General features: G+C 35.2%; 1 protein-coding gene across 1 annotated transcript in view; it reads left to right on the top strand.

Moving 5' to 3' along the window:
- Positions 1 to 11,805, top strand: part of LOC140161212 (basement membrane-specific heparan sulfate proteoglycan core protein-like) — a 204,387-nt gene extending 192,582 nt beyond the window's left edge. Inside the window, exons 69-77 of the mRNA XM_072184664.1 lie at positions 263 to 507; positions 1,078 to 1,252; positions 1,805 to 1,939; positions 2,613 to 2,694; positions 3,070 to 3,148; positions 3,780 to 3,850; positions 4,537 to 4,620; positions 5,463 to 5,566; positions 7,030 to 11,805. Coding sequence (XP_072040765.1) covers positions 263 to 507; positions 1,078 to 1,252; positions 1,805 to 1,939; positions 2,613 to 2,694; positions 3,070 to 3,148; positions 3,780 to 3,850; positions 4,537 to 4,620; positions 5,463 to 5,566; positions 7,030 to 7,196 — 1,142 coding nt within the window. The 3' untranslated portion in view covers positions 7,197 to 11,805. The remainder of the gene's footprint in view (positions 1 to 262; positions 508 to 1,077; positions 1,253 to 1,804; positions 1,940 to 2,612; positions 2,695 to 3,069; positions 3,149 to 3,779; positions 3,851 to 4,536; positions 4,621 to 5,462; positions 5,567 to 7,029) is intronic.
- The last annotated feature ends 7,868 nt before the right edge of the window (positions 11,806 to 19,673 follow it).

Below are 19,673 nucleotides of genomic sequence, written 5' to 3'. Positions count from 1 at the left end.
AAAGTTTTGTCTTTTCAAAACGTCAGGTTTTAACTTTGTTTATATGTTTTGTGTTACTCCCCCATTGGATGTTGTGTCATATTTTCCCTGTTTTTAATTTTATGTATAGTTCACATCAAAGTTTGCAGCAAATTTTCATTAGAAAATAAAAAAGGGCAAAAATGTCAAGAATAAACGAGTCGATCAACAGTTTTCATAATATTTACTTACAAAATCATGTTGAGAATTCAAACCAATGGTTGTATTTTATATTAAATTTCAGGTCCTGCGATAATCCAGAGTCCTCTTAACCTGACTGCCCATCAATGGTATGATATTGTTGCTGAACGTAATCTCAGAGATGGCTCTCTGGTTGTCAATGGCGGTGAGGCTATCAAGGGCCAGTCACCAGGAAACAGCCAGGGTCTCAATCTCAAATTGCCACTGTTTATTGGAGGTATTGATGAGACAGAAGATATACCAGACAAAGTGGGCATTACTAAAGGATTTGTTGGATGTATTGTTGAGGTAAGGGGAGTTTCTAGCAAAATATTTTATTGTAAATTTGATCATAAGGCGACGAAAAAAGAAAACCCTGTTCTACGGGCCCGACGACCCAGATTTTGAACAAATGGAGAAAAAAATTTCCTGTTCAAATGAATGCTGACCCAAATTTCGGACATTTCAGGAACAAATTTTTTTTTTTTTTTTTGTATTTTCTCAAATTGCAAATTATTTATAGAGTTTGGTGATTTTTTGGGTCATTTCCAAAAAAAAGAAGAAAAAAAAAAAGGATCAAACGACCAACCCTACTTGAAAGGTACGTCCGGCCGTAGAACAGGGTTTCCTTTTTTTCGTCCCCTTATTCATCAATGCTTAAAATATTCAACTACCTGATAATTAATAGTCAAATAAATTCATTAAGAAAGGTATTCAGCAAATAGGTAAAATCAATGAAAATAAATAAATTTTGCAGTATTGAAGTTGATTAATGAAGAAAATATAAAGTAAATGATATCATACTTATTATGTGCAGTAATTAGGTAAGCTTTTAAGGGGTATCGTTTTTAACTTCTTTTTTCAATGTACCGTAACCAGGTTGAGATTGATGGCAAACCACTGGATCTTATCAATGAAGCTGAAAAGAGCAAGGATATCCAAGAATGTAATGAGGAGAATTACTGTGACAGAGAACCGTGTGAGAATGGTGGTGCATGTCATCTCAAAGGCAATCATGGAGAATACAAGTGTAAATGTACTGAAGGATATACAGGTTAGTTAGTCATATTGCATTTGTTGTTGATTTAATTTTTTTTTTTTAAATAAACTAACCTTTGAAGGGATGCCTTAAAGGGGGATCCAGTTGACCAGGCAAACATTCAAGGACAACTCAATTAAGTAGGCTTAAAATATAATCAAGTCAATGTTAACCTCTATACCACCAAACTTTGTACAGCTCCCAACTTAATGTGTTTTCCAGATATTTATAGCGGCCTTTAAGTAAAATCACTTTTTCAGTTGCAGTTTCATTTATTTCACCATGCTTTTGTACGAATACAATAAAGGAAAAAAAAGTAATTAATATTTTGGATAAACCAAAAGGAGCAAAGCTAAAAAAAAATGGCTACCCTTAAAGTGAATAGATTATGGGATAAGTTACAAACATGGAGGACGATACAAGGTGGGAGTGTGAAACTGATGAGACAGGTGCAGACAGAGACTTTTGCTCTGAATGATGTAAACAATTCAAAAATTGACTTATAAAAATAAGTCTTTCATTGTATACATGCATACATAAATAACTAATATTTTCTTTCCATTTCAGGTCGTCATTGTGAGGCAGAAATTGGTCCATGTGATATAGCTGACCCATGTCTGAATGATGGTACATGTGAACCACTAGGCCAAGAATATCGCTGCTTGTGTACCAAAGGATGGATTGGCTTATATTGTGAAGAAGGTATGGATTGATTTAGATGAGGTTTACATTAGATTATACATGTGAACCACTAGACCAAGAATCTCTTGTTTGTATAGTAAAGAATGGGTTGGCATACACTGTGAAGAAGAAATGGATTGGATAAGATCAGATTTAAATCAGATTAGATAAGATTATATTTTGTCAACTCTGATCTAGATTACTTTGGATTGATAGAACAAGGATGGAATTTCACAGACAAAAAAAGTAACTTTAATGAAACAAAATTTTAAGCATTTTGATATATATAGCTCCTCGAGTACAGTTATCAAAGCTCTTTTCATTTATTCTGCTGTCACTAGGATAGCCTTATGATATTATTGCACAGTATAAATATCCCCATATGAGCTCCCCATTTTACACCCAGGATTGGACATGGTCAAATACCATGCTGCTTCTGGTTGAATAAAGAAGAAATCCTAATAAATGTGTAGCTTTAAATTTAAGCATGCTATGGAAGAATAATAATTCTAACATAAAATGGTTCCAGTAGCTTGCATACAATAAAAATCATACTAACATCGATAATAAGTTAAAAACACATATGAGGGCATTAACACTTTTCAAGCAAAAGGAGTCAACTTTCTGGAATAGTTTTATGAAAATTTTGGGTTACACTTGTCAATTGATCGTATGTTGTTTGTTTTCTTTTCAGAGGAGAGATTTGACTACAGTGCATATTTTGATGACACAAGCTTCCTATCACTGGCACATAATACAATCCCAAGAACAAGAGGGTACGTTTTTATGCCATTTTATCTTTTTCTCTATTTGAATAGTTGTAATTATTTATTTCTTGCTTTTGTGTAAAGTTTTATGTATAAATCATGGTGCGGTCAGAGGTTGTTTCAGCCTAAGGTGTTTAATAAATCAATATTATTATTATATTTAATATGATTTATTTCAAAATGAAATGTTGGCAGCTTGGATTGCCAAAGCATAAACCAAATGCCTGCATCATACATATTTAAACACTTGGCAGCGTAGATACACATTGTTTTAATGATTCGTAGGTTTTTCGTATTAATGAAACCAACCGAAAATAAATGAAATATGTGATTTGTTTTTAATGTGAAATTGACTGACAGTATATGGTATTTTTGCCTCAACAGAAGCAGTATAATGCAGGAAGATATATCACTCAGTTTCTCCACATATGATACAAATGGTCTCATCTTTTGGCAGGGAGTGGTAAGTTAATGTTTAAAATTTACATTAAAGACTGGCATATTTGTCCCTTGCTTAGGCGGACAATGCCTGACAAAATGTGTTAGGACACCTATGGTACTAATGTGATGAAATGCTGCTTTCATTGGTGTCAAGTCCAAACCCTTCCCTACCTCCCATCTCACCCTTCCCCCACCTTTCAATGTTGGGTACTGCTAGGTAGCAGGTGCGCATTAGTTTGAGGAGCGTTGTAGCTAATATGGGCAACATGTGTCAAGGAGGTAGGGTTGGGTTGCCAGTTACATCAATTTACAGTCTTGCCTTCAGATAATGCGACATTAGTCAAACAGTTGACACCTTATGTAAAAATTTATTCTCAACATTAAACCTCATGTTATCTTTTATCCAAGCTAACATGATGCACATGTTTTGTGTCATTCATTCGAATGAAGTCGTCACATTTGATGGAATTAAGATTTGCATTCTAATCTAGGCAATTATGTAGACTCATGATTTTCATTAGCAACACCATGCAACAAGCAAGAATCTTTGTTGACACAAAATTATGATACAAGTACCTAAAGTGATAATTTTATGATTCATAATACCAAAAAGCTAATTAAATTGTTATATATGTTTATTTGTCCTCTTTCAGACTGAAGGCACAGAGGGTTTCAGACAAGATTTTGTATCAATAGGTCTGCAAGATGGATACTTAGAATTTAGGTAAGTGAAGTACAGTTTATTAATATTAGATTTCTTACATATATAGTTTGCCTAAAAAGTAGAAACTAGTTTCACTATCAGAAAGAAACCCTTTGCAATTTGAGCCACAATAATGGGGTCAAATGAAAGAAATTATCTGTATTGCTTCAATGCTTACATCATAATTTCATGTTAAAGGTTGGCTATTTGGAGGATCTTGAGTTTTATTCAAAATCTTGGATTTTGTCACAATTACAGCACCATAGCATTTTCGCAGTGATGGCTAACCTGTGGCCTTCGACGATGTCCAGTGTGGCTCACAAATCCCTTTCTTGCAAAAAAATAAGTTGTAACAGAACCATAGCAAGCGGGCGGCCGGGGATGCCATGGTCGCCCCACTTTTTGAGAAATTTGTCATGTTTTCTTTTATATCTCTATTTCAATTTGGGCATATATTTGTAATTTAGTCACCCCATATTTGCGATGGTCGCCCCACATTTTCCAACCTTGCTACAGCCCTGAGTTGTAATACTGTATGTGGCCCATACTGAATGGCTGAACTTTGCAGTTGCGTTAAAGTTAGAATTTTACAAATCTTACAATATGGCTATAACATAAATAAGAACATAAAAACAGTAGGAGGAACGATAATTTCCAAATTGTCATTGATCAACATGTAATGGTTATATTTTTGTTGTCTTTTCCAGTTATCAATTAGGTAGTGGTGAATCTAAGATTCGATCTAATCATAAAGTGAATGATGGCGAGGTACACAATGTTACAGCTAGCAGGTAAGATTTGACCGACTACTACAGACCATGTATCAACAGTCAAATTCCCAGTGCATCGTATGCTGTGAATTCTCGCATATTCATGACGGCCGATTGTTCGATCATGCTGTGTCTAACAATCACGCCAGCGTTGCATGCCTACGCAATAGAGCATTGCGTGATTATGCGATATACCATATAAATATGCGGTAGTAGCAGTTTTGCCTGTCGCATTTTTATAGAACAATCAGCCCTCATTATCAGGTGATGCTGAGATTTTGACTGCTTGTACGCGGTATGTTATCTTTTTTGTCCATGGTAGTATGGCCCAATCATTCCTATTATGTTGCCAGACTATTCTGAGGCTTTCCCTAAACCTCCCTCTCACACTGCAGTGAAAGATTGCTGTTGTGGCGAATGGGAAAGTTAACAGAAATTGAAATAGCAGCTTCATTGTTTCATGAAAAACTTTTAAAATATTGTCCAGTTTGATATTCTCTCAATTTTTGCTCAAGAAATTGTCAATCCATGTGTCAAACTGAAAAGAGAAGCAAAAGCTATGATAGATGTAAAATTATTGTTAAAATACAAGGATTAACTTGTGCAATTGAAAATACAAAAATGTTATACACTTTAAGAGCATTTTCATCAGTGGATTTGAGTGAGTGGCCTTAATGTAATCCTCTGGAGTTTAAATAGTAAATTAAACAGACAAATACATGAAATTGTTGAGTCAAAGTTATTAAAGAAGACTATTGATGCCAGTAGAGATGAATTACATGTTAATAGTCACCCATTGTAAATTGTCATTAAGATTAGTTAAGCAATTATTAACCTATTACCTTTTACCTTTGACCCAACAGGCAAGGTCGTGATGGTGAGCTATTCCTTGATGGCAATGACCCTATCATTGGCCAATCAGAAGGCTTCTTACAAATGCTCAACGTGAAAGGAAGAGTTTATCTTGGTATGTATCACTAAACAAACAAAAAAACACCTCAAAGTTATTATAGAGTAAACCACTCTGTACTAAAACAGTATAGATTCACTTACACATATACCAGCCCAATTTCTTGAAATGGTACTGCAACAAATTGTACTACTATAACTTAGGTAGGGTTTGTCCCTGACATTTATGAGGAAGAAATAATACCAGATATATCTTCAGAGTTTTTCCCACTGATTTGTATTAAAACCAAATACAATTAATAGGCTTGAAGAAGTCTAAATATTGTGACAACTCTGGCCCAAGCTGTGGGTCTAACTTAAATGCTACATTATTGCACTTCAAGTAGTAAGATTTAGTTTGTTGAAATAAATAGCATAACAAATACAATGGTTGCTGGCAGAGATAAACTCTGAATACCGTAAAATTCCGTCTACAAGCATATGTATGCCTCGAAACAAGGTTTTTTTGACACAAGAGACAAGAGGCAGACACTCTCAACAAAAAGGTTATTTGGAGTTTGAACAACTATATTACTATAAGGCGGCTGTACAAACATGTATATTTGTAAGACCAATCTATTGCAATGTTTTTGAGAAGGGTATTGGCCTTTCATATCTTTCGTTAAAAAAACCTCGTTTAGAGGCATATATGCTTCTAGACGGAATTCTACGGTATTGCATTTGATGTCATCTGTCACACAAAGTAGAAATATGCTGTGATTGGCTGTTTTGCCAATCTGGGTCACCATACATACTGCATCCCCTCAATAGTGACATCAGATGCAACATTCCTAGTTCATCTCTGCCTGCGACTATACTGACTGTTTTGCCAATCTGGGTCACCATACATACTGCATCCCCTCAAGAGTGACATCAGATGCAACATTCCTAGTTCATCTCTGCCTGCGACTATACTGACTGTTTTGCCAATCTGGGTCACCATACATACTGCATCCCCTCAAGAGTGACATCAGATGCAACATTCCTAGTTCATCTCTCCCTGCCTGTGATAGGCATGTTCACAAAATTTTCAAGTAGGATATTTCACATGGAAATTATTTTGTTTAAAAAGGTGATTATTTAACTTAAAAAATGAGGGGTCAACCATGTCTGTAGGTCAAAAATTAGCGAAGTTATGGGCAAATGTCTGTTTAAAAAAAACCATGTAAATGCATCATTTTTCACCACAGCGATCCATTTTACACAAAGGCGATTTTATTTTATGAAATCTAACTTTCACTGCATGCTGACTTCTGTATCAAGGATAAAGTACCGGCACATTTTAGACTACGTCGTCAAGTTTCTGGTGTCCAAATTTCAAATTTTTGTATTTCCCTTTTTGGATTGAATGTCGCCCTCTATAATAAGGAATGTGGACATGTCTACCTGTGACTATACCAGCTGGATTATTTTAGTTATTGCTCCTAAAAATTCACTAAGTTATTAACATTATTTTCCTTCCTTTTTTTGTTGTTGCTACAGGCGGTGCTCCTGATATAGAAACACTGACAGGAGGTAAATATACAGAAGGCATAGTAGGCTGCATATCAGATTTGATTGTAGAAGCAGAAGGTAGTAAACCGTTCCATGTACACCTATGGGATAACACATTGGAGAGTGTCAATGTAGAACCCTGCCCACTACAATGATAACCCACCTGCCAGCCGGCCCACCAGTTGTCAGGGACACCCACACCTCTTATCCCACATTTTAGCTATATAACATTATTTTATTTTCAATATTATTATGTGTGTAAGACATTTTTTAAACTGACTTTTGTTTTAAGCTAGAGAAAATAAAATTAAAAAGCTTATCAACATTTGTCTTTTTGCATATTCACATTATCATCAAGTCAAAAGTTCATCAGCTTTTTTGAACATTTTTTTATTACTTGTACCTTTTTTTAAGGAAACAAAAACATGTATTTTTTCGTAAATTGATGATTATATAAATGATTGCAATATATCATCATTTTTACCCAGTGACCTTTACAGCATTTTTATTTGTGGGGCTTTGGTTGAGAAATAGCTGATGTACTATCTATTAATTAAGTATTGCCAAAGTGATTTTTTTAATTCTTTGTACTTTATAACCATGTTTTTACTTGCATGGAACTATTTAATAATGAGAAAATGGGCATTTTCATTTTAATTCCACACCCCCTGTGGAAAATGAACATTAGAAATATATTCCACATGGGAGTATGAATGTCAAATGGAATATACACATTAGGCATATTAATTTCAATTTCATGCACCCTCTGAGATAGATTCAACCTGAATATTCCACAGAGGGAGGGTGAGATCAAATAGAATTGGTTAATGTGTTAATTCCATTTGAAATTCATACTCCCCTGTGGGAAGATATTTCCAAAATCTTCCACAGAGGGAGTTAGGACTGATGGATTAGCCCAATATGTCCTAGTTATTTTTATATTACCATTTTAGAAAATCCATGGGTAAATTGATTTTTCAGAAGATGAATTTTTAAATTATGGATAGTAGAATAATATTTGACATGTATAGATTATAATTCACTAATAAATATGGTATGCCAGCTGGATATTACAAGTATATTAGACATTAAACTGTCAGAATTTTAGTTATAAACCAGTTTATTCTTTGTTTTTAACATCTGGAAGATGTTTTATCATCAGCTGGTATAACCCATGATATGAAAATTCATCATTTTGATCATTTCACAAGTTGCATTAAATTTTTTATTACACAAATAAGATTTGTGTTGGCCTTTGCCGGATCATGTGAACAAAAATGAAAGTATAGCAACAACAAAAGTAAAACTGAGGGAAATTAACATTATTTATTGTCACTGATGACAAATTGTATAAATTAAGAAATGTGACAAAATATTAGTGTAAGTTTGTGAAAAGGTATAATGGGCAATTCCACACGGGAGGTGATATCGGCTTAAATGCACTTCAGTTTGATCCGTATAGCAACTGTCTACACAGGCATTGTGATCTGCACCTGGGAAATCATCTGTGCTTAGGCATTGCAGGGTAATAATGTTGCCATGTTGTCTGTCGTGTGGTATCGCCCATTCTTTCACCTATATGTCTGTATATTAAAGTTGTTATATTATGTATTTTTCAATGTAAGGATTATTTTCAATAGGGTTGAAAAAATCTCAAATGGTTGGGTTAATTGTATGGTTCATTCTTATCAAGTTTGTATTGATATAGTCAATGTACAGGACATAAAGGTTGGGTGGCTTAGTATACACGGATGCAAATATGCAGATGAAGAAACTTTGGACACCTTGCTGTCTCGGATGTGTATGTGGCAATACAAAAGAATCATCTTAAGATGAATTTTACATTGCACCTAATTGTGCATTCAAGTGAATATTAAGTGTATTTGCATCCATGTTTATGCATGACCAAGAATGGAACCTTGAGGGACTCCAAATTCATTCCTTATAAGTGGTTGGTACCACTTGTGGACCAATATGATCAGAAGGAGTATGATTAAGTTGTTTGAAATCTCAGCAAAATTATGTCATCACTTTCTTACAATATGGAACAAGCAGATACTCCTGCTTTCATATTTTATTCATAATCACAGAATAAAATGAATGAGATTTTTATTTGTAATTCAACAAAATAAAAAAGCTTTTGCTGATTTTTTTATAAACTTAGTACTAACTAGGGCAACTACTTCCATTTTCAATTTGGTTTGACACAGTAAACTGCATATCTTTATTTATGCATGTTGTGCTATGTCACTGGTCCAGTTCTCTTGAATGCAGTAATCCTTGCATTGGACAAATGTTTATGATGTATGGGGTAAAAGTTGGACATTTATGTATTTTGATATATAGGATTTTGTAATGATGTAATTTATCATTTTATATAATATTATGACTATTAATAATTGCTTTTATGACATAAAAGAAAAAACAAAAACGGTGCTCGCAGGAGGAATGATATTATTTCTAATGTGTAACATTAGCAGCACGTAGAAGAAAAAATGTAGTACTATTTAGAATAAGTACATGTATCATAGTACTGGGCCCACCCTTTTATATATTGTCCAATACTTGCAGTGTTTTTGAAAAAAAAAGGGAAGAAAATCATGCTACTAATATTTATGTAGAATATAATATAATGCATGCCTTATGCAAATGTTATTAAAGGCCAAAATATCACAAATGTATCTATTTTGATCGTCAAATTGTGTTGCCAGTGGATTGCTATTTTTATATTTGGAGTAATAAATCAAACGAAAGTTGGTCTAAAAGGGCATAATAATTGATAAATATTATAGCCTTGTATTTAAGGTAGACAAGCTTCTGAGATGATAAATGACACTGAACAGGGCTGCCAGTCTAATCCTGTATACAAAGGTATATTTTCAGGAACATTTCTCCTATTTTAGGATTTTTGTTAACGCGGACTGGTCATACACTGGCTTGTATATTTTGGCCTTTTTGTTTTCGCAAATTATTTGTCTGGAATTGGTGCTCAAAACAACGATCTTTCATTAGCTTTCTTCGTAATCACATGCAGAAATCAATTAATCTCATATTAGACGTCAAACCTATAAGTAGCTGATTTATGACCCTAGCATTATCTTTATGGGTCTTCAAAAAGGCCATGATACTAGATATCTATTGTATAGTATGTTGTAAATGAATTTTAATGTTTAATTGTTGTATAATTATCATGAAACAAAGGGGTTGACCTGTATCCAGTGAGACACATTAAATTTGACAATATTTATATCGATTTTGAAGCTTAAACAGACATGTGGAATTTCAATTAGATTGGACATCAAGAATCCATTTAAAATGTTTAGATTATACAAATTATTTTAAATTTCGAGGGTGTTTCTAGATACTCACTCACATGATACGGTCATTGCAGCTTCTCACTGAACTAAAAGGTTAGCCCCTTTGTTTCTTAAATGTATTTTATGTGAAGCCTGAGTTTCTCAATAAATTGAATAGCTTGAAGGAAAAAGAATAAAAGCTTAATGTGGAAGTTTTTTTTATTAGTATTTGGTTGTGAGCTTTTCTCTTATGAAGCATGTCAAAACTACAATCTCATGATCCTTTATGTACACTGTACAGTTTGCTAATGAAATAATACAATAGAAGCAGAATGCAAAAATGCACAAAATATTGAATTACTATTTTAAAAAGTATATAGTTTTCTTATAGCTTTCAAGATTTTGTGGTAGTCCAGGTACCTTAGTGTTATGGGGTGGAACATAATTAGAGACCATTTATTTGCACTTGGTTATAGGCTCTATCAGTAATACCAGTGAAAGTGTTAAAATGCTTAAAACTGCCGGATAAGTAAATTAAAAAAGTATTTATTTTTCATGCAAGAACATTAGCAAAAAATCAGTAAAATTGCCAAAATGTGACCTTTTACCCTTATTAGGCATGTTCAGTCTTATGACATGCAGGGTATGTTAGGCACCTATATTTTTCATAAAAATGCAATTTCTGATTTAGGATGATCCTTGAGAGATTTTCTGATTTAGTAAATCACTGCTAGTGCCTTTAACTTGCATGTACATCAAAACAACTGTGGTCATGCCACACCACCTCGTGGTCATGTTACACCACCATGTGGTCATGTCACATTGCCGTTCGTGTGCAGACATCGCCCTGTGGTGATCATGTCACACCGCCTTATAGTCATTTGTCCATATTTTGTAAATTGTTGCTGTATTATATACGTCTTGCAGATGAAATAGTCAAATATTTGGAATTTTACCAATGGTGCTTGGTGTACTCTTACCACTCCATGTATTCATAAAAATGGAGATTGTTTTATATTTTCTTTTCGAGACAAACAGATTAATGAAATATTGATGCCCAATCCATTCTCCAATATTATATTTTGGTCTAAAAATACATTTCTTCCTTTTGTATAGCTGTCCTTCAATAGACACCTATTGAAAAGTTCATAGCTATTTATACAATTTCATGAGTCACACCAGTCTCACATTTTTAAGTCTTAATCATAAGGGTGTTTGTTATATTCAGCAATACACCCATGGATAAGTGAACAAAGCCAGTTTTTATGTGTAGCAGCTATTTCTGTGAATATATTAAGAATAAAACTGTACTATTACACAAATGCTGCAGTGTTGTAGTTGTGTATCGTTTCTTTGTATTGTTATGTATAATACCATAATATTTGGTGCATTAATAATTGCAGGTATTATCAAGTTTGGTTTGATATCTAGTCACAGAGTAATAATAAAATGTAAGATGGACAACTGACTGGATTGTGGTTTGAGCATTCCTTATTTGATACGTGAATTATCAGATTAAAGGGCCAATTTGTTATTCCAGCATCCTCTTTTTTGGGTATGGTTCTATAGATATCCATGAAAAAGCGTATTTCCCAAATTTTCAGTTGATTCTGCCATTGAATAAGCAAGTTTATATGCATAGCTACTATGGGCTATTTGCGGAGGTAGTCCTGCCAGCAAGACTTCAGTCTTTATCATAAACATAATGACATCTACTGACCTGAAGTCTTGCAGCGGTACATAGGGATGCACTGTACGTTTAAGAAATCCAAACTTCAAGCATCAAGAAATATACCTTGTATTTGTCAGTTTTACCTCAGAGATGCTGTAGACCCTCTCTACACAGTGTAGAAACATCACAAGTAGAATGCTGCTCAATATGATAAATCCAAATCATGAAAATCAAGACATTTTGCAGAGCAATATTTTGACCACTTTTGCACTAAGTAAATTACTCCCATGAAGATTGCAGGTTTTGCCAACCCTGGGAATTTTGAACCCACCCAAAAGATGAGATCAATGTTGATCAATTACCTCAACTTTGGGAGTATAGACTAGTACAGTGGGATTAAAATCATCCAAGCACGCCCAAACCCTGGTACAATGGGATTAAAATCGTCAGTGCATGCCCAAACTGTCCTTGAGAGAGTTCCTCAGCTGAATCCTTAGAGCCCAAAATGAGCCCACATATTGTGATGTTTCTTATTTGTGGAAAAGATAATAATAGAGTGAACTGTAACTCTAGGTACGACGAGTTACAGTTTGCGGAGGAGGAGATAAGTTTAAGTGACCGCTTATAGGTTCGAATTTCAACTGGCCTGATCATGAAGCTCCCGTGGCCAAGTGGTTAAGGTAATACAGTATTTTAAAGTGTTGTGATTTGGTAGTTCACAACATCTTGCAAATGGTCTCGTAAACCTGAGGTCCTGGGTTTGATTCCCAGGCAGGATCACTTTTTCTGCGTGTCTACTTTATTACTTTATTATTTGCAGCGGCGAACCTGGTAAAAAAAATCATGTTTATTTATATAATTTTATCATGCCCCAAAGGCCACTGTGTTGTAATTTCTATCTGTTGACAGACAGAAATTACAAATTTGATGTATTTGTCAAAACACGGCAAGAAAGGTTAACATTATTACCTTGTCCTTGGTGTCTGATGGTATCATAATCTTTTTTACGTGGGGGAGGCCGGAGGTTGTGGGTTACAAACTACCCTTTTAATAACTGCATATTACTAATAATTCACACTTGCTGAATGTGGGTACGTCTCGGTGAGTGTATTGGACCAGCATCAACATTCAACGCATGTACACTATTATTGTCCTATTTCTGGAGCAAAAAGTAATGGAAAGTTTTTTAGGAATGTCATACACCTAGATATCCAACATTTTTGCTATTTAACCTCCCAAAGGTAATATATATAAATGAATCGATCCTACTTGACAATAATGATACACACTTAACAATATTTTCAAATCAACAAAAAACTTAATTTCATCAGAATTGGGCCATTAAACTCTCTTGCAGTCACACAATGTTCTGCCCAAAAGTAAACTCTTTACTCGTTCGTATAGATGTGACATGTGACGTTGTACCAAACATTTGTCTGGCAGTTGTTCTTCTTTGCCTGGAAGTATGTGAGCGCATCCCATTTATTAAGGACCTTTTATATTTATAACTTGCTCTAGATCAGACAAATACTATTGAAAAGTAAAGTCTGGTGGTCGCATGATGTTCCCTAAAGCAAAGATAGACCAGTCCCTGGAAACATTGTCACATCATCTTTTACCAATTTTAGGTATAGCATCTCCCATATTTAAAAACTTGGTCTCGGCTTTATCATCGAATGTTTCATATTGTTCATTTCGGCTGGTTACTGGAAAAATACACTTTTGATTAGTTATTTCCTCCGCCATATGCAGGGTGTCCCAGAATAATGCCATATATGGAAAGTAACACCTTTGACCTTCTACTGCTGAATGCGGTGATCAAATGGAAAACTACATATCCATGAAAAAAAGGCTTTATTTCCAAATTTCAGTTGATTTGGCCATTGCATAAGCGAGTTTATACGCATAATTGCATGTATTCATATTGTTCATTTCGGCTGGTTACTGGAAAAATACACTTTCGTTTAGTTATTTCCTCCACCATATGCAGGGTGTCCCAGAATAATGCCATATATGCCATATACACCTTTGACCTACCGCTGAATGCGGTGATCTAATGGAAAACTACATCAAGAAATTATTTCTATCAGAAATGCAAAATGAAATTTTGAAAAAATGAAATGACAAAATAGTTTTGAACCACATAAAAGACTACTTGGATTTTGATAAAACTTTTGAACATTTATCATATCCATTTAAAATTAAATCATTCAGCAAGTTAAGCTCCCACAGTAATGGATGGGTGATGTACTGGATATAGCACTTGCCTGTTATTATCACGGTAGAGTCGGGGCAGCACACGGGGTTAGTAAGCAGTGCTGCACTGGCTGATCCCTGCTCTTTAATTCAACAGAATTTGCATGTACGATGAATTTATTGGAGATAAATTGATATTCAGTCTTCTGCCAAACTAATAACACTATGTACAGACCTTGCATACTTCATGGTCCAGCCAAACTGATCAAAAATGAGATAATGATAATGATAACCATTGCAGGGACTGTCTTTCGGAATTTCCAGGAGAGCATTAAATATCTTTTCTGGAGCCTTCAAGGAGGTCTGTTCAGACTAATTACAACAGAATGTAAGGAGAGCATTGTCAACGAAGGAGAGCTAAAAATCACTCTCCTATATCAGATATAAGTAGAGCAGTAGAGAGCGATTGCTCTTGCTCCCCTCAAAATTGCAGCCATCCTGGGAGGGTATTATCATTCATTGATAAGCAAAAGTTCTCAAAACAGATCCTAAGAAATAAATCGGGCAACTGCTAGAAATATTTCGATTCCTACAAGGTATCTTGTTCACTCTGGTTTGGTTTGGTGAATGGTATGACGTCATATGGGTTGCTTGCCGATTTATGATCTGGTTGTAGATTTGATCAAGTTTGTATGCCTCACCACCCTTGTTCATGGTGTTGGCCTCTTCAAGCCAGCGGGTTTTTTTGTTTGCCTCATGGTCGATGACAAAGAGGCCATCTGGATAAGGCAATACCACCATGAACAAGGACAAGGGGGCGGACAAACTTGATCGAATCTATGATCAGATCAATAATCGGCTATCAACCCATGTGATGTCATCATAATTTGTCACAAAGATTGCTGATAACATCTAGTAACACTACCACTCACCAAACATGAGTGAACAAGATTTCTGATATGAATAGAAATATTTTTATTGAGTACTTGATTTGTTTTTAATGACTTTTTTAAATGATCCAGATGAATCTTTTGGAGGGTTTTATCATGATAGAGGTTATCCATGTTCTATAAGCTGCATATCCTACCAACGACTGCTATACCTTGTTTAGGAATTTCAAAAGAAGAACATGCTTGTGCAACCATGGCTGTTTCAAAATAGCCCGCCAAAGTCATGCAGATAACCCCGAGGTTGTGCATTGCATTGGTTTGAATGAGGAATACTACGGGAACCAGCGCCTTTTGTCACACATGAGTAAAGTGGATAACCTCTATTATTATGCAATACTCTGATCCATAACTGGCACTCTTAATGCACTAATATGGAAGCTCCCTGCAGAGATTTTCTATCTGAATACACAATAACATCAAGAAAACCAACACATGCCAAAGTCAAGTTCATAGGTGTCCAATTATCAGACACTATTTTTATTTTTAATCAAGTCTTTTTTTATACAAGCAAAAAGTTGGCCCCCTAATGACGTATGGCCAAATCCTATAGTCGCATTGAATAACTTCATGCTTCCTTTTCCGTAATGGGCAGTTCCATTTGAAATCCATACAAGACATGGCCTTAATCTCCCACGCAGGGAGTGTGAATTTCAAATGGGGTTACCTGAATGGGTGACTCCATTTGAAATATACACCCCATGAGTGGGAAATTAAGGTCATGTCTTTGATAGGGGGGTGTATGGATTTGAATTGGAATACCCCAATTGACACATGCAAATATTGATACACAGCAAAGTTCCTTCTTAATGCAGGCTAACCTGCATTGTGTCATCTCCTCTATGTGTATGAGATGCACTACCCATCAAAAGTATTTGCTGATCTTGCATAGCACTGAAGTGTTCGATCAAAAAATATGTTTGGTAGGTAATGTATGTGAACTCTCTGAACACATGTATAGTACTCCAGGGAGAAATAATATGTGCCTTACTGGCACTCATCCGAGGTATTACAGAAGTACAATACCACTACTCCATGGCAGTTACACAGTGCTTTGAAGGCGTGCAGACAAGCTTGTATTCTGTGTGGTGCAATCTGGAATATTACACTACTTAATAATTTGATCAATGATCATTAGATCCATAAAGTGAACACACTCCCTCTGCACTTTCCTGGTCATATCACTTAATGCAGGAACTTCTCTTGTTTTCTTTCTGTTTACTTTTCAATACAATCATCAATCCAAAGCAAAATGGGTGATTCCATTTAAAATCCACACACCCCTGTCCTAGGGGTAGCGCAAGCACAAAAAAATCAAAGGGTCCAATTTAATTTTTTTTTGACCCTTTGGTCCAATGAGAATTTAAGGAGTCCATCTGTCCAAAATTCTAAACTTTATACCGATTTACGCCTCCGTGCATCGTAAAATTAAGGAGTCCATACAGTTTTTATCGGACCCTTTGGTCACTTTCAACTTGTGATTTAAGGAGTCCAAAATGGCCAAAATAAAAAAGGAGTCCCTAGACGCGTCAGACGTCGCGTCAGATGCAACCCCTGCCCTGTCCACTGTAGAACATGTCACTATCATTCAATTCCAGTTCAATCAAGCTGGAATTCTTTGTTAGTTTTATACTTAATTCCAGTTGCACTTTTTTGAAATTGAGAAAAAATAAGACAATTATGTTGGAATTCCAAAATCTTTTGCACCTTTTCCACTATGGATGAAAAACTGGAATGGGTAAAACTGTTGAATTTGGATGGAATTCCAGTATCTTCCACAAGGGGAGTGTAGCATTCAAATGGAATTGCCCAATGAATTGGATAAGGAAGTATGACGTTATACAATTACGACTATAAATCCACCATCTTGCCACAAGAGAGAGCTATCATAGCTTCACACAATATACATTCTCTTCTAACTTTCACATATTACTACAGGAAATATGAAATCAATAACATAAAAAAGCTACAAGGTGTGAGTTTCAATTCAATGCTGCAAATATCTTCAGTCAACATTGTCTTATTCCAATCCATAACCTCAAGCCATTTCATAATAACTGCCACCAACTATGCAGTAGTTTTGTGCCTTTACTGGGCAGAATCTAGAAGCTGAAATTGTTAGTAACTTTCCTATAGGCATATTTTTAACAAGGCCAGCATAGCTATTTCCTTCTGATTATCAAAATAAATAAAGAGTTGTAGCTATATTTTCCCACTCAAAATGGAGTGGTCAAAATGCTATACATGGACAAAACCTCGGAAGTGTGAGAATTGTTTCTATATAATTTACACATTACAACATAGAAGTTTCTGAATAGTAAACGCTAGTTAGAGCAGGATATCATTGTGGCCCTATTGCAGAGCATATTTAGCACAATTCATATATAATTGTTCATGTTTTGAAATATAAACACATCACAGAAATGAACTTCCCCAACAACTCAAAATCTAGATTTTAAGACGGATTGAAGGGAGCATGAGCTTGTGGCATTTGCACGAACATATTAAAAGAAATAAAGGTAAAAGCTGAAACACAAGAGGAATGGTATGAGTTTAGTAAAGGAGATCCCAGAGCATGATATGAGGGGTGTCATCTCCACCTCAGGTGCATGATTTTTGGGAGGGAAAATGTAGACAACCTTTGTTGGCCTTAATTAGAGAAACGCAAAATCTAGGGAAATATAAATGTGATTATTATCATTTCCTAATAGAGGTTGTGCATATGACATATACCGTAAATATGTTCTGACTACTCAAATGCATTAAACAAAAGCATGATTGCGATCTACCACGACAGTTCGTCTCACACACATAACAAATGCACTACGATCAAATAGGTTGATGACAACATTTGATTGAATATTTAACATTTTATGCACAGATTTTGCATTATTGCCTTCCAAAATAGCAGTTGGTTTCTTTTTGTGATGTTTTTATATTATTTAAACATGGTCCCTTGTCTTCACTACCCATTTGAAAGACAAAAGAAAAGTTGATCAATCATATTCATACAAGGTACAGCTGTTTTGCCTACCTTGCACTTTCTTGCAGTGCAAAATACATAGAGAAGAATCCTGCTACACATGGTTTTAACAGTCTCTGAACTTCAAAAGAGTTTAAGACAAAGAGAGTGTGCACATGTTTGTGTGTCATGGAGGCAGATATTTAGTGTACCTGATCAGCATTTGATTTCCAGAGGTACACTTACTTTATTGTGACAATCCAACAGTCAGGACTCTCCTAGGTCTAATAACTAACAAAAGTTGCTTTCAAACCCACAGATTTAATACATTCAGTCAAGCTAAAACTATGTGATGCCATCAAGCGTAATGAATCCATTACAATTTGAGAGCTCAGAAACACAAGGCCTAATGTCCATTAAGAGGACAACTTGTCACAGGAGAACTTGTCACACAGGCTTTTCAACTTTCAGGCCTGAGAGTGTGTCTTTGAAAAAATATCTGGAAACAGATAAATATCTGGTCTCTCACACCCCTGATGGGTTATGGAGATGAGATGAGGCTATGTGTTACTGCAAAGAGAATTCCAATCTGAACATTTTGATTCAAAAATCTCATTTTTGAAATACTTGGACATGGTCAAACTAGTATGTAATTTCTTTGCTGAAGCAAAACACACAAAGACACAAAAGGATTCAATTGATTCCAGTTAAATGGGAAATCTGAGTGAGTTAGTTTGATCAGATTTGTTCGTCCCTCAATTTATTGTGTCGCTTGGGCTTTCAGTCCGGTAAAAGCGTTCAACGAAATATAGACTTTTCTCTCTATATAAAGTCAATTGAATTGGAACATGCAACTCATTGCTTGATAGCATCACATTAACTCATTTCATCGGTTCATAATATGCTATTCCATTTAAAATACATACTCTCCATGTGTTGGATGTTAGATCTTCACCAGAGTGAGTACACATTTCCATTGGAATGGACACATTAGGCAGCTCCATGTAAAACTTCTAGAGGGTGGGTAAGTTTTAAATAGAGTTGATTAATGTGCTCATTCCATTTGAAAATTCATATTCTTTCTCCCTGCAGAAGATATTTCCAAAATCTTCCACATGGGGAGTGTGGATTTTAAATGGATTAGCCCAATAAATCATCATCACTACACATCACAACATTCATTTATTGCTAAGGGTGCAAGTCATTTTAATCCACATTTTCTGAAAAATGACCACTCATTAACAATATCCTGAGCCATACTACATTACATGCTGAGTTTCAAACAGGGTAGGAAGGGAGGGGAAGATACAAGGGGAGGTTAAAAAAATCAACTCAAAGCTCAAGTGCAGTAATTTCAACTTATATTGCACTTAAAACTTGTTTTTGCACAGGAAAAATATGAAAATTACAAATTCAGGCTTGAATCTTGCAAAAATAGATTTCTGAAGACTTGCGTGGTGGCTAAATGTCGCGGGTAACCAAAACCCTATGCTGCTTCCTGTATCCATTAGGTCAACGGGACAAAATCAGCTGGCAACAACACATTGTGGGGAAATCAG

This window comes from Amphiura filiformis, chromosome 9 (assembly GCF_039555335.1).
Source record: "Amphiura filiformis chromosome 9, Afil_fr2py, whole genome shotgun sequence".
NCBI lineage: Eukaryota > Metazoa > Echinodermata > Ophiuroidea > Amphilepidida > Amphiuridae > Amphiura > Amphiura filiformis.
This window is presented reverse-complemented; position numbering and strand designations above follow the sequence as displayed.